Raw genomic sequence first — 13,933 nt, forward strand, 5'->3', positions numbered from 1 at the left:
TTTGTGCCACATTTTAAACAGAAAAATTAAAAGATTGTAGTTAGGATCCTTTTCTTAAATTTCAAACAGTCCATAACCTTCTGCTGTGGGAACTTTTCAGTGTATAATTCTGTAACAGTAAAGTCCTTACGCTATTTCCTCAAAAGGCTGTGAAACAATGTAAACAAAGAGATTTTAAAGAAATGAGCTACCCAGCAAAGCACCACTGTTTACCTGGAACAAGCTGTTACCCGTTTTCTACAACCACTGGAAATCCTTTTCCTGGGCAGCTACTCTTATTTTCTTTGTTGTTTTGTGGATTGTTGGGTTTTTTTACAGAGAACATTGGGGAGTTATTAAGAGGAGATGCCTCTTTTGAACTGCCCACTGAACTTTGCTGGTCATGTCCTATGTTTTAGGGATCAAGGACTCTGAAGAGGCAGTGTGCTGCCTCTCAAGGCATGATTATTGAAGAAATAATTGCCTTTTTTTTTTTTTTCTTGGAAGTTTACACAGAATCACGGAATTGTTAGTGTTGGAATGGACATCTGGAAATCACCCAGTCCAACCCTCCTGCCAAGGCAGGGTCACCTGGAGCAGTGACACAGGAGTGTGTCCAGGAGGGTTTGGAATGTCTCCAAGGAGGGAGAATCCCTGACTGCTCAGTCCTCTCCTAGTGTTTTGCAGCCCTTGACGTTAAAAATTTCTTCCTTGTGTTGAGGTGAAGCTTCTTGTGTTCCAGTTAATGGCCATTGTTCCTTGTCCTGTCACTGGGCACCATGGAAAAGCATTTGGCCTCATCCTGGTACAGGTTGCCCAGAAAAGCTGTGGCTGCTCCATCCCTCGCAGTGTTCCAGGCCAGGCTGGATGGGGTCCTGGGTACCCTGGTCCAGGGAGTGGCATCCCTGCCCATGGCAGGGGGTGGAACCTGATGTAAGTACCCTTCTCACCCAAACCATTTGTGGGAATTCCAGATTCTGTGACCCTCTTGGCACCCACCTTTGAGATATTTATATGTATTGAGGAGATTCCCCCCTCAGTCTTCTCCAGACTAACAAGGCCCAGTCCTCATAGTCTCTCCTAAGAGAGACACTCATCACCTTTAGGGCCTCCGCTGGACTCCCTCTAGTAGCTGATGTAGATTTTCACACTGTTGGCCGCCAAAACATATTAAAATATACATATAATATAATATATATTATATTCCCTATTGTATCTATATATACAGATCAGCCCCTCGGCCGCCCCAAGGGCTGTGTCCAGCGGCCGCTCCCCTCCGCGCCCGGGCCCGCGGCTGCCGGGGCGGCCCCGCCGTGAGGGCGGCGCGGGGCGGGGCGGGCGCTCCCCCCGCTTCCCGGCGTGCACCGGCGCGGGGCTGCCTGGCCACGTCCCCGGGCCACGTCGCTCGGTGCCCGCTGAGCTTGCGCCATCTTCGCTCCCCGGCTCCGGCTGCGCCGCCGCCTCTGCCGCCGCCATGAACATCTTCCGCCTCACCGGGGACCTGTCCCACCTGGCGGCCATCATCATCCTGCTGCTCAAGATCTGGAAGAGCCGCTCCTGCGCGGGTGCGTGCGGAGGCCGCGGGGCGGGACCGGCCGGGTGCCTCCGGGCCGCAGAGCCCCGCGGGCGCCCCGCCGGGGCCGGGCGGCATAGCCCCGAACTCGCCGCGGGGTGCTGCGATCGTCCCCGCACGGCCGCGCCCCGGGGAGAGCCTAGCGAGCCGGGGCGGCGGGGGGGGTGGGGGTGTCCCGCCTCTCTCACTGGCCCGGGAGGAGGCCCTGGTGAAGCGGGGAAAGGCGAGGAGGGCATTGACTCCGCTGGGGCGCCCCCGAGGGCCCCCGGGGCGGGCGGGCAGAACTCGGGCCGGGCAGGTGAAAAGGGACGGTGTCTCCCTTTCGCGCAGGGTAGGGGACTCTGCCCTCCTTCTGACCTCCCCGCGACTCGGCCCCCTCCAAATGCAGCGCTGGCGGAGAGGGTGAGCAGCCGGGAGAGGGGGAAGGAGGAGGCGCAACCCCGCTCCGGGGTGGGGGTGCGCCGGCGGGAGCTGCGTTTCCCTGAAAGGTGTTGTGGTTGCCATTATTTGTACTTTAATCCCTGTGCACCGCCGCTCCGGCTGTGTCCGGGAGGGTCGCTCCTTCCTTACGTAACTGCCCGGCGGCAGGCGAATGAATGGGGAGGCCAGTTTGGAGGGCGGGCGGGGGGAGCAGCCGCCCTCCCTTCATCCCTCCGTCCCTCCATCCCTTCATCCCTTCCCTCGCTTGCCCTGGCCGCGCCCGGCCCCCGGGCCGCCGGTGTCCGCGGTTTGGTGCAGCGCCGGCCGCCGCTGACTCGCGGTTCGCAGCCTCTGAAGTTTCCCCGCTCTCCCCTTCCCTCTGCGGCGGCCTCACGCTCCCTCTCTCCTTCGCTTTTGTGCAGGAATTGAGCAGTGTTAGGGCTGGTGGCGGGTTTGCTGTCGGCCCTCAGCCCGCAGTAGGAAGCGGTAGGAGGGAGATTCCCGGCGGGAGCCGCGGGCCTATGTGACGTGGCAGCGGGAGCCGCGCCGGGTCCCGGCCGAACCCCGCTCCGCCGCCCCCCGCTGCCGCTTCCCCCCCGTTCGCGACGGGCGTGCTCCAATTCCTGGTGCCGTGGTTCGCTCTCTCCCTTCGGTGTACGGTGTGGTGGTTGCAGGGAATTGCAGGCAGTTCCCATAACTGCAGCGTAGCTGATTTCTTTCAGAAAATTGGGAGCTGTTGTCATTCAAAATGGGCATTTCCTTGCGGTGTGTGTTACGTGGATCGCTTTTGTTGTGCACGGGAGTTTGACTGTGAGCTTGACTTTGCTTTCTCTGCAGTGAGCTTCTCCTTCTTTAGTGAGGGCGATTGTTCTTGAAATCAGTTTGCCGTGTTGATGATACTATTCAAATACCGGGTTAGCACTGTTGAACAGATGTATCTGTAAAGCTTTCAGTTAAAAGTGTGAAGAATTAGTTTAAGTTGTAACCTGAAATAACTGAGAATGGGGAAATGAAAGAGATTTACACTACAGGTAGGAGGAAGTACAGGTTCTATATGTTGTCAAATCACCAGCTCATCACTTGGTAGCACAAAAAAAAAAGAGTAAATGAATAGTTTTGGTTTTTAATAAGTAAACTAATACCTTTGGCTTTAAACAGACTTAAAGTAAAAAGAGTTCTTAACTTTACAAAAGAGGTCAAGCAAGTGACTCCATTGCCCACATGCAGTGGTAGTGCAGAACTATTGTTCCTGAGGTCATGGAGCACAAGAGCACGTTCCTGATGAACTTACCTGGCTCAGGCTCTAGTGCATCACAGGAATCCTGCCTGGGTCTGGCAGGAGAGGGCCTTGCCTCCTCCAGCTCTTGAGTAGAGCTTTGTCCTGTGTTCGAGAAATGCAATTGAGATTGCTAACAGCAGGAGGGTTAATGATCTAAAAGCTGAATGTTGTTTTATGTCTGTAGAAAGAAAGATGAAATTCTATTGCAAGGCTGAAATTCAGATAGGGTTTGAGCCAAGAGATTCTTGAGTGACCTTTGGATGTGAGGTTACTTACACAGTATAGTACAATGTGACCTGGGCCCATCTTTCTGCTTAAAAAGTAGTCTGATGTTGCTTTCCTTAAGCCAATTGCGATTGAGAATCTCTACTAGTAGGAGTTTATTCATTAGAAAGTGGCCTCACACCAGTCATTGGTACAGCTTTCTCCAAGACAGAAAAGTAAAAACAGGCCTGTATCACATAGGTGATACAGCTCTCCCATTTCCCTGGACACAAACACACATGCATGAACTCTTTCAGTAAAAATATTTGCTTAATTCATTTTCCTGAGGAAAATAAAAAAAAGAAAGCATAAATGTGTTTGTCAGGGTTGTTTCTTTGGTGTCTTCTAGTTCTGCCAGAGTCCTCAGGAGAGGACTCTGGCAGAACTAGAAGATTTGTGTCATTGCTGTGAGATTGGTGTTTTAGGCCTAGCAAGTTTGTCTACAATGAGAAGAACATGAATACCTCAAAGGACCACAAGCAAAGGATTTTTTGGGGGCTCTATTCTGTTCTTCCTAGTGGTTCATTGTTGTCACTTGAGGTTTCTATTGATGAAACTGTTGTAAATATACATTTGCATATGTTTGTAAAGTCATGCACGACAATAACCCCTAAGTAGTTACCAATTAATGTTAAGCAGCTACAAAGAGCCACTTATTAGAGGGCTTTCTGCCATTTATTTCCATTGTATGGCTATTAGATTAATAAATCAAATAAACTTATACCTTGTGGTTATTGGTGACTAAGGAGACACAGGCAAACCAGCTGCTACTTTGACCATGCACTTTTGAAGCAGTAGAGTCTTTGAAAATAAAGGGCTTCCAACTGCTGGCTGAACTGCAGGCTGTGATCCATGGAGAGCTGGCAAAGCACATGGTGCCGACTCCTCTCTTCTGGTTGCATCTGTGTGTGTCTGAGGCCTTTGTTCCAGGAGAACTCAGAGGCCTGTAAAAGCAGCTGGAAATGAGGGAGACAGCCTGTGCACCTCTGCTGCAACCTGCTGTTTTTTGAAGACCCATAGTCCCCATTTTCTTTCTTAAGGAGTGACTCCTCTAATTAAAGAAGATAGGTAGGGCTGGGCTCATCTGCACTTTGAAGCAGTCTGTGTTTTCTGTGTTTGAGAAACTTTTTTTTTTCTTATTTAGTCAATAGTTTGAAAAGATAAGGGGAAAGCAAATCAAATCAAATCGTGACTTCAGAATTTTAGAGCTGGCAGGGAAACAATTTTTTGCATGTCTGGTTATTTGAGTTTCCAAATTTAGAATTTGGAAAAATGTTTGCCACTCAAAATAACAGTTCAAAAATCATTAGGAAGAGCCATGGAGAATGTAATAGGTAACTCCATTATTGACTTCATGTCATAATTAGGAAATTCATGAGACTTGAGGAATCCTGTGCTTTCAAACATTGTCCTGTTCAGACTGTATTTTCTTACCCATTTCAAGTCAAATTAGGTTGTTTGCAGTGCAAATTACTGCCTGAAAATTGATTTGCCTTTCTTGGTGCCATTTATCAAGTGTTAAAGGTGACCTGCGGTTGCAGTGCTGTCCAATTATATGCTGTATACTCTAAAAAAGTGCTATAGATAGTAAATGTGTAGTACTTTTGCTAGGTAATGTAGCTGTATCTCAATTTTATGTGTCTATTGTGGACCAGATAGTATGCTAAGATGAAGACTTCTGACAGTACTTTGCCATAGGCTGCTGCTAATTTGTCTGTAGTTTCACAAAAACTGCTGCTTTAGATAGCTTTGAATTTTTTTTCCTCTCTGAAGGAAAGTATTCTCTTTCTCAGTTAGAAAATTTGTCTTTAAAATTAGGTTGGACTTTTAAATTGGAAGCACAGGAGTCTTAATGCTGGTACTTATTAACAGAACCAAGGCAGTTGTGGTTCTGTGGGTGATGTGGTACAGAACTGAATTATTTTATTTTTAAAAGTCTGAAGTTTCCATGGCAAAGTATGGGCTGACCTTCCTTAGAAGAATTTTTGTTGGTAGGTTTTATGGCTGTGATGTGCAGTTCATAGTTGGTAAGTGCTGTACACAGTGCACAGTTCAGTGCCTCTGCTCCTGCCTGTTACTCCTTACCCGACTCACCACAGCAAAATGAAGTTGATAAGAAAGTACTACAATTTCAGCTCTGCCCTCCTGCCTGGCTGTGAAAATCACCTGAATTAAAGTTTCATGCTATGGCTTTCAGCCAAGCTGGAGTGCAGAAGTTAAAGGAGTTTTTCCATGTGTGAGGATGAAACAAAACGGAGAGGTTTGGCTCTTCCAAATTAGAGCCCAGAGCTTTGGAAGAAGAAATAAAACCTTTTTTTTTTTTTTTTTTTTTTTAGTTCAAGAACTAAGTAATTTTTGTGGGAGTAAAAGGAGAGGAAGAAGAATGGGAATAGCATCATTGTAGCCTCAGTGCATTGCAGTTGCCAGTGGTGAGCCGGGGGTCAGTGCTGTGACACATACATTGATACATTTCCTAAAGTTTTAAAATGCACGGAGTGGTACAACTGCTGTGTTTACCTGTTCCCTCTCCCTGTTTTTGTTTGGAGTATAGATGTTTCTCCCACTACTTCATAGGCCTTTGCTTTACAATTTAAACCTTGCCTAGTCTAGTCTAGTCTAGCCTACTTTACTTGAAAATTAGTTTAATCTTGGGTCTAGGGTGGGTTTCAGTATTTCACAACTATTCCAAAGATTCACAAATCAGTGAGAGTATTGAAAGCCTTAATAAAAATAACAGCTTTGGAGTTGAAGAGGTAAGATTGGCAATGGCTTAGAAGAATTTGTCAAGTATGTTATATATATTTATGACAGTATATCCAGATCCAAATTTATAGCTGTTTTCAATGTTAATGTCCCTTATATGCTGGTTGGTTTTTGGTTTTGGTTTTTTTCCTGTTCCCAGTTATTTGCTAAAAGAAAATAGCATGCTAAATAATTTAGCCTAATTATACTCTGTAGTATCACGCTGTTCTGTAATCTGTCCAGGTGGATTTCTTTGTCCTGTGGGTTCTGACCTTAGGACAGCTTTGCTTGCTGGGAGGTTTTATTGGCAAGTTGTGATGCCCACAAGCAGACCTGGGGTGAGCCCAGAGCGATGCTTCAGCTGTCTGTGCAATGTGGTTGTAGTTAAGAAATGCCAAATGCTTTTTTTTCCCCTAAACTTTGGGAGGTAGCTTGTTTGTGGGATTTGTTTTTGTTTTGTTTTGGTTTTTTTTGGGGGGGTGGTGTGTTTTGTGTGTGATACTTGCAGCTTGTGCTTTACAGCTTTACAGCCTGCAGGTTTTGAGATGGTTTATGTTCCCTGTGCTGTACTTGGGCTGTTCTGTAGGTGGCCCATCAGGCTCACCTTGCAGAGGTTTCACATATGAAATGTGCAAACACACCCCTTTCTAATTGTACTGTTTCAGCCATTCTTGTACTTCATAGGTTAAGTTCCTTCATCTGGAGCAGTTTATTCCATGTTCCTTAAGCTGGAGTGAGAGAGGACTTCAATAGCCATAGCAGATTGCCTTCTCCTAATTGCTTTATGGTGCTGTTAATAAAAGCCTTTCTAGAAATATCTCTGTATAAAGGGACAAGGATTTTCAGCCTCTCCTGCAGAGTATTTTTCACTCTTGTTTTTTTGAAGAAGACTTGCATGCTTAGCTGAACAGATTCAATTATTTTCGCCCAGGATGACTGAAAACAAGAATAATTGGAATAACAAGATAGAGGCACAGAGTAGGTTGTTTTGTCCCCCTGCTGTGACACACCACCACATCAGTATTATGGAGTGATGCTTCACCTCAGCTTTCAGAAGCTTTTAGTGACTGACTGTGCAAAGCTTTTATGCTTCTAACTGTGCTCTAGTGCCTGAAGTTAAGTACAAACAAACATTTTGACATTGGGGCTTTGACCTAGAATCGAAAGTTGCTTTGAAGGTGCAGTGTAGATGTCTGACATTTTATCTCACTTCTCTTCCTTTTTAAAATTTTGTTTTCGTACATTATAACATGTGAGTTTGATTGTTTGATGTTTTTCTCACCATGTGGCCAATTGAGTCTGTGAATTGAATTGCCTTATGTTTTAAAATCTATGTATTCCTCTAAAATCCCATTATTGGTGCCATCTTACCTTCTGCTTGTCACTGGGTCTGTTCTGTATTGCCCTTGTACCTTTCCAGCTATTCAGCATCTAAAGATTGTACTGAGGCATGTGACAGCACTCTGAGAACTGAAAGTTAATGCAGCCTTACCCAGTGATAATACAGAACAGATAGCTTGCAGGTGATATTTTTGGAGATTATACTACCTGCTGTGAGTAAATTCTAAACCTTGTGTAGTGCCAGCACGTCTTCCAGTACAGAGTAACTTATGTTCACACTACTGAGCTATATGGGCTTAGATGTACAGCTTGGGAACTTGGATTTTGTCCTAATTTTGTGATCAACCTGCTTAAAAATAAAGGATGTATCCTTTCTCATCCTGGTCATCAAATGTTGCAAAGCACCTCATCACTTTCTGAATGATTAATTATTTCCTTTATCACTTTAGGTATTTCTGGGAAAAGCCAGCTTCTGTTTGCACTGGTCTTCACTACCCGTTACCTGGACCTCTTCACTTCATTCATTTCATTGTATAACACATCTATGAAGGTAGAGTATGCTGAAGAGTTAGAAAAGCTAGTGAGGTTGCATGCAGAGTCCATAATGCCATTAATAAAAGCCATTTTTAATGGCCCACTGCACCAAAGCTCTAGATGGGCTTTGGATAAAGAGTGTGGAAGATGGACTCAAAATCCTACTTCTTTTCTGCAGTGTACATGCAATTTTAAAAAACTGTTTATATCAGGACTGTGACATTTAGAACAAATGACATTTTGGTTATTGAAAGTACAAGCTTTTGGAAAAATGGTTTAAATAAACTGTATTTCTCATTTGAGACATTAAAGCTCAAGTAAATCTCCTTTTATTCACTACAAGGTAAATTAGTATTCAGAGTGCACTGCCAGAATTGCAGCTACTGTCTGGTCAGAGGCTGATGAAAAGTTGACATGAGTAAGCTTTAAGGAATGTAGCTTCTGTGAGTTATACCCCTGTCACTTGCCCACTGAATGCCAGTGAGCCTGAATTTGAGTTTTTTACTTACTCATTCCTGCAATTTCTGGTGCTGGGTACAAGAAAACAAAGCAGTGGTCTGGGAGAGGGCAGTTAAGTTTATGTTTTTTTAATCCAATTCCTTTTTTTTTTAAATTTTCTTGATGCTTTTCAGCTTTAATTTATAGGGTAGTATAACTTTGCCAAGAGGAGACTAAAATAATCAATAACAAAATGGATGGATAAATTAGGGAAATAATATTGTAAAATAAAATATTGTCATAAACTCCCACTTGTTTTCCCAAGTGAAATGTGGATGCTTAAGTTTTATTATTAACAGTATAGATTAAGAGCTGTGGATTAAATAAAATATTCTTGAAACAGAAGCTTTTTCCATATGTAATTTCTGATTGGAAGTTACCATTAGTTGCACTAAAGGAGAAGGTAGGGGTTTTCTGCCATTTATTTATTTATTGGTTGTGATTTAGGGCCATGAGCACATCTTTGTTCTGCAGCCCTCCTAACCAGAAAAGGAAGGAATGTGGAAATATTAACTTTCAAAGTGGTAGCCTCTATTACAGTTTCAAATGTTACTCCTTAGAAGCTGATGGATATAATTGTCTTTTCAGCTCATTATTGTAGGGTCAAGATGAAGCTGCTTGAGTGTCCCAACACAACTTTGTGTTATATTAATTTATATGTAGGAGGATATAATGGTACACAGTTGTTGAGAACAATTGAGAACTTTAGCTGAGAAGTTGAGGGTTGAAATTCTTGAGATGAAGTTTGTAATGTAAGAAATTTTGATTCATTCACACTTTCTGAGTGTCTTCTATGACCATATCTGCTGTGATTTGTTTACACCCATAGTAAAGGCTCCCTGTATCCTGTCCTGTGCTTCTTTATCTCCACTCATCTGGGGTGCTCATGTAGCAGAGCCTTTGGCTTCTGAGCTCCTTAATACAGTATTTGTAGAATTTTGTCTGTGGGCAGAGCATATAGTGATTAATAGCATCTGCAAACAGTGGGGTTTTTAATCTGTTATTTCTCTGTTGCAAAGAACCTTTTTTTGATGTGATAAATGGCTAGGAACATTTAATCTTTGTGCTGAAAGTGGCAGAAGCTAAAATATTTGGCTAGTCTGCTGTGCTGTGTTGACTCCAGGACAATGAGCTCAGTCCTGATGATGGCAGATTGACCTTTAGAAGGTCTTAGATTCTCTCTAGTTCTGTTTTCTCACCTGTAAAATGAAGCTTTTTGTTTATTCCACAGGGAATAGCTATAAAGTCTACTGTGCCAAAACCTTTCAAAATGCTTAGGCATCAGCTCAAATTGAATTCTGGTTCATTGCTGCTCTCAGTCTCCTAGGTTTTGGGGCCTCTTGGTTGGTGAAGAACAGTGTCCAGTTGCCATTCTTCAGATTTTAAAGATGTTTAAAGGTCCAAAGCAAATCAGCTAACTTGTGATGTGTTAAATGGTTTTCTGAATGGGGCTTATTGAATATTTTTTTAATTGCCACACGAGCCACACCATGCTGGGCTTTCTGAATGTAGAAAGGCCCCTTCCATTGTTATTGTGTATGTATGCACCTGCACATTTTTAACCTAAATGTTTGGGGCCAGTGCTTCCCCTGCACTTGCAGAACATGTATCCCTTCCCCAGTCACTTTCTTAGTTCTGGAAAGGGTCTTCACCTTTGGGCAGTCACTTCAGCCGTGGGCATGGGATGCCTTTAGAGCAACAAAACCAGTAGGGCCCAGAATGGCTCATTTTGAATTATTACTCTGCTGGCAAAAGTTAAGCACCACCAACAGCCTGCAAAACCACGTAAACAATGCAAAGAATCAAAAAAGACCACTCTTACTCATCTTAGTGCTTATTCAGGGAGTGTGATTTAATCCTGGAACCTCTGTGGATTGTTTTGGGGTTGTTTCTTTCCTTGCCTTCAGCTTATCTACATCGCTTGCTCGTACGCCACCGTGTACCTGATCTACATGAAGTTCAAGGCCACCTATGATGGAAACCACGACACCTTCCGAGTGGAGTTCCTGATAGTTCCTGTTGGTGGGCTCTCTTTCCTTGTTAATCATGACTTCTCTCCACTGGAGGTGAGTTGATTGTGGGCAGGAGATAATTTTTTTTTTGCTGAAATATTTAGAATGTGAGGATGAGCATTTTTAGCCTGACAAGTGAATGGTTGAAGGGTGTCTCTGTTTAGTAGGTTCAGGCTAATCCTTTCCTCAATGAATCTGTGTGGTGCAGATGTCTGTGCGAATTTAAGGCACCTCAGGAGACCAGCACTGTTATCAGCGTAGATTATTTTATTAAGCAGAATCTGTGTTTTTCCCAGTACACTCTGATGACTGTATTAATTCAGAATTCCTTTTGTTCTCTTTCTTTAAGAAATCCCCAGGAATGCAGTTTGTGAATAGTTGGTGCCACCTTGTGAAAACAAAAGGAATTATACTACTGCTTAAATTCTATAGAATTGCAAATGATCTAGACTATAAAAAAGAATTGCATTATATTTAAAATGCAGCTATGTGATTAATTGCAGAAAAATTATATTAAAATGTAAACATAGGAAGTTCAAACAGGTAATTTTTTTCCTACAAAATTGAGAGTAACTTTAAATGCTTGTTTTACATGGACTGAGCTGCATTATTATATTGGGGTTGAAGGAATTTATTACAGAGTTAGGGAATTTGAATTACAACAGTTTGAGACATATTTTAAATTTTGTTCTGTGTTAATTCATTCTCTAAACAAATAGATAAAAAATGGAAGAACATTAAGCAGGGGAAAGGACTTCATCTTCCCTGCAGCTTTCTCAGCATGGACTCTGTAAGCTGCATTTCATGGTAGTGTGAGCTGGATGCACACAAGTTCCCTCACAAGTAAACCTGTGTGTGCCTGCTCAGCAGAGAGCTGATTTGGAGAGTCTTCTGTCTGCCAAGAGAGTTTCCTCCTTTCCTCCTCTGGTTGATTATGAAGCTTTCACTGACTTTTTCCTGTACCAGGGAAAGTTTGCCAAAATACTGGACCTGTATGGATAGGTATTCATCCATCCATAACATTGCTAGAGAGTGAAAAGTTGAGCCAAGTCAAATATTTTCTGTCCTGCTGTTATCAGTAAGACAGCTTGATATACCTGTGGTTTTCTCCTTTCAGATACTGTGGACCTTCTCCATCTATCTTGAATCGGTTGCTATTCTCCCTCAACTTTTTATGATCAGCAAAACTGGGGAAGCAGAGACCATCACTACTCACTATCTTTTCTTCTTGGGTCTGTACCGTGCCTTGTACTTAGTCAACTGGATTTGGCGCTACTACTTTGAGGGATTTTTTGACCTCATAGCTGTTGTTGCTGGTGTGGTCCAGACCGTTCTGTACTGTGACTTCTTCTATTTGTATGTTACAAAAGGTAAGTAATACAGTGACTTCTAGCTTCAGGTTGTGGAATGTAGCAGTTAACAGGTTCATAGGGGTCTGCTAGGTCAGCATTACGAGCTCGTTAATTCTGTGTGCAAATTAGTTCTGAAATACCCTTCATTTATTGAGTACACCTTCAGCTGGTGTGGGGCATTTCTGAAGATTTTTGGGAGGTAGAATATAAATATATAAATGGTCTGATGGACTTTTGGAAAAACTTAAGTATGGCTAAATATATATAGCTGTCACCTTCCATGGATAAGCATGATCCTCCTGCTTCCCCTGACCATGTACACTGTTACATATTGATCCTGTGCTTACAGACACCTTTCTCAGTGGTTTAAATACCACCAAGAGTTGAAAGTTTCCATCATGTAACCACAAAGCTGTGTTATTTTAGTCATAGTTCATAATGTGGTGGGGGGCTAGTGTGCCCTATGTGGGTGAAAAGGGGGAACTCCAGGGTGCCACAGGAGGGCAAGGCTAGATTTGTTACTTCTGGTTTTACCAGTATGTGTTGAAGAGAGGCAGCCTAGGAGGACTGTCTGCAGTGGACCCATTTGGTGTGGAGGGTTTTGGTCCCTGTGACATTTTAGCAGTGTGTGCTTCTCCTGCATCATAACTTTGTTTTGCTGACTGTTTTCTTTCCCACTCCTCCTTGCAGTTCTCAAGGGAAAGAAGCTCAGTTTGCCAGCGTAAGTGCCAAAACATCACCAGCATCTGTCCTGTTGGATGCTTGGACAGAACAATCCTTATCACAAGCAAAGGTGAAGATGCTTGAGACAGAAAGTCAGAAACACAGCTCTTTATAGTGCAGGTAGTCATCAGCGGCTCTGTAAGAACGGAGGAAAAACAACCAGCAGATTTCTGTTTGATGCATCTTGCCTTTATCTTTTTTATTACTATGTATAAAGATTTTTTACATAAAGAAACTTATACTGTATTAATAAATTCAGTGTATGGTTTCAATTGGAATAGTTCCAAAAGTGAGATTTTTGTGAGATTGTTTATGACCAGGAACAAGTGCAAACGTTTTTTTAATTTTCAAGATTTTCTTTGAAATGACTGATTTTTTTTTTTTTTTTTTTTTTCAGTGCACAAATATGTGCATCCTTGATGGATGGTAGTCATCTGTTCTTTCCCTTTGATTCAGTTTTCATTCCACTATATTTATTTTTTTTCCAAAAGGCGAATATATGTCAACTCTAAATCTGAAGCCACCGATGTTTGATGTGATGTGCTGGTGCCCAGTCTTTGTGCCATCTGCTGACATGGAGTTCCTTATTCAAAATATATGCTGGTGCTAGAAGGGGAACAGTCACATTTTGAAGTTGTTCCCCTTCTAAAACAGACTGATGGCAAGAGGGCAATGAGGAAATCACTTGAGGCCACAAGGACGGGCTCTTTCTGGTCTGCCATGATGTCTGGGAAGGTAATCCCAAAAATGAAAGCACTTGGCAGCCCAGGTTGTGAGGGGTAAGAGATGCGATTGTGTTAATTAGTGGGAAATGTTTGTGACTGTGTTTGTTCAGGAAGAGAAGGTTAAATATCTTGGATGTCCAGCCCTGCTCCACCATTACAGCTGTGGGAAAGGGAGACATGTAAGTTGTTGATTACAGAAATCTGTGGGTGATCATTTTAAACAATATCTACATTTTCTTATTAATGAATGCTTTATAAGCAACTTCCATGTTCAGCTTCAAGTGGTTTTCGATGTCTCTTTTGGACAATTAATATTTTTTTTATAAACTTTTCAGAATCAGCAGCACCAGTTACCATTCTTCATCCTTTAAATGATTCCCTTTTTTTACTGAGCTGTTGCATGATTTATCCTGTGTTACCATCCTCAATAAACACTTTATGAAATGGTGAAAACATTTTGGGGTTTTTTCATTTTTTCGGCCTCGCGCTCT

At 43.1% G+C, this 13,933-nt stretch overlaps 1 protein-coding gene across 1 annotated transcript; it reads left to right on the top strand.

The window, feature by feature from the left end:
- The first annotated feature begins 1,340 nt into the window (after positions 1 to 1,340).
- On the top strand, positions 1,341 to 13,897 carry KDELR2 (KDEL endoplasmic reticulum protein retention receptor 2). Its single transcript, XM_030229663.2, has 5 exons — positions 1,341 to 1,544; positions 8,048 to 8,148; positions 10,538 to 10,696; positions 11,760 to 12,012; positions 12,685 to 13,897. The coding sequence occupies exons 1-5, from the start codon at positions 1,454 to 1,456 to the stop codon at positions 12,717 to 12,719; spliced, it is 639 nt and encodes a 212-aa protein (XP_030085523.1). The 5' UTR covers positions 1,341 to 1,453; the 3' UTR covers positions 12,720 to 13,897.
- The last annotated feature ends 36 nt before the right edge of the window (positions 13,898 to 13,933 follow it).

The sequence above is a fragment of the Serinus canaria genome, chromosome 14 (genome assembly GCF_022539315.1).
Source record: "Serinus canaria isolate serCan28SL12 chromosome 14, serCan2020, whole genome shotgun sequence".
NCBI classification, from domain to species: Eukaryota; Metazoa; Chordata; class Aves; order Passeriformes; family Fringillidae; genus Serinus; species Serinus canaria.

Coding starts and splice junctions, on each gene's coding strand:
- KDELR2 (XM_030229663.2), top strand. CDS start 1,454: ATGAACATCTTCCGCCTCACCGGGGACCTGTCCCACCTGGCGGCCATC. Junction 8,149..10,537: donor TGTATAACACATCTATGAAG/GTAGAGTATGCT, acceptor CCTTGCCTTCAG/CTTATCTACATCGCTTGCTC. Junction 10,697..11,759: donor ATGACTTCTCTCCACTGGAG/GTGAGTTGATTG, acceptor TTCTCCTTTCAG/ATACTGTGGACCTTCTCCAT.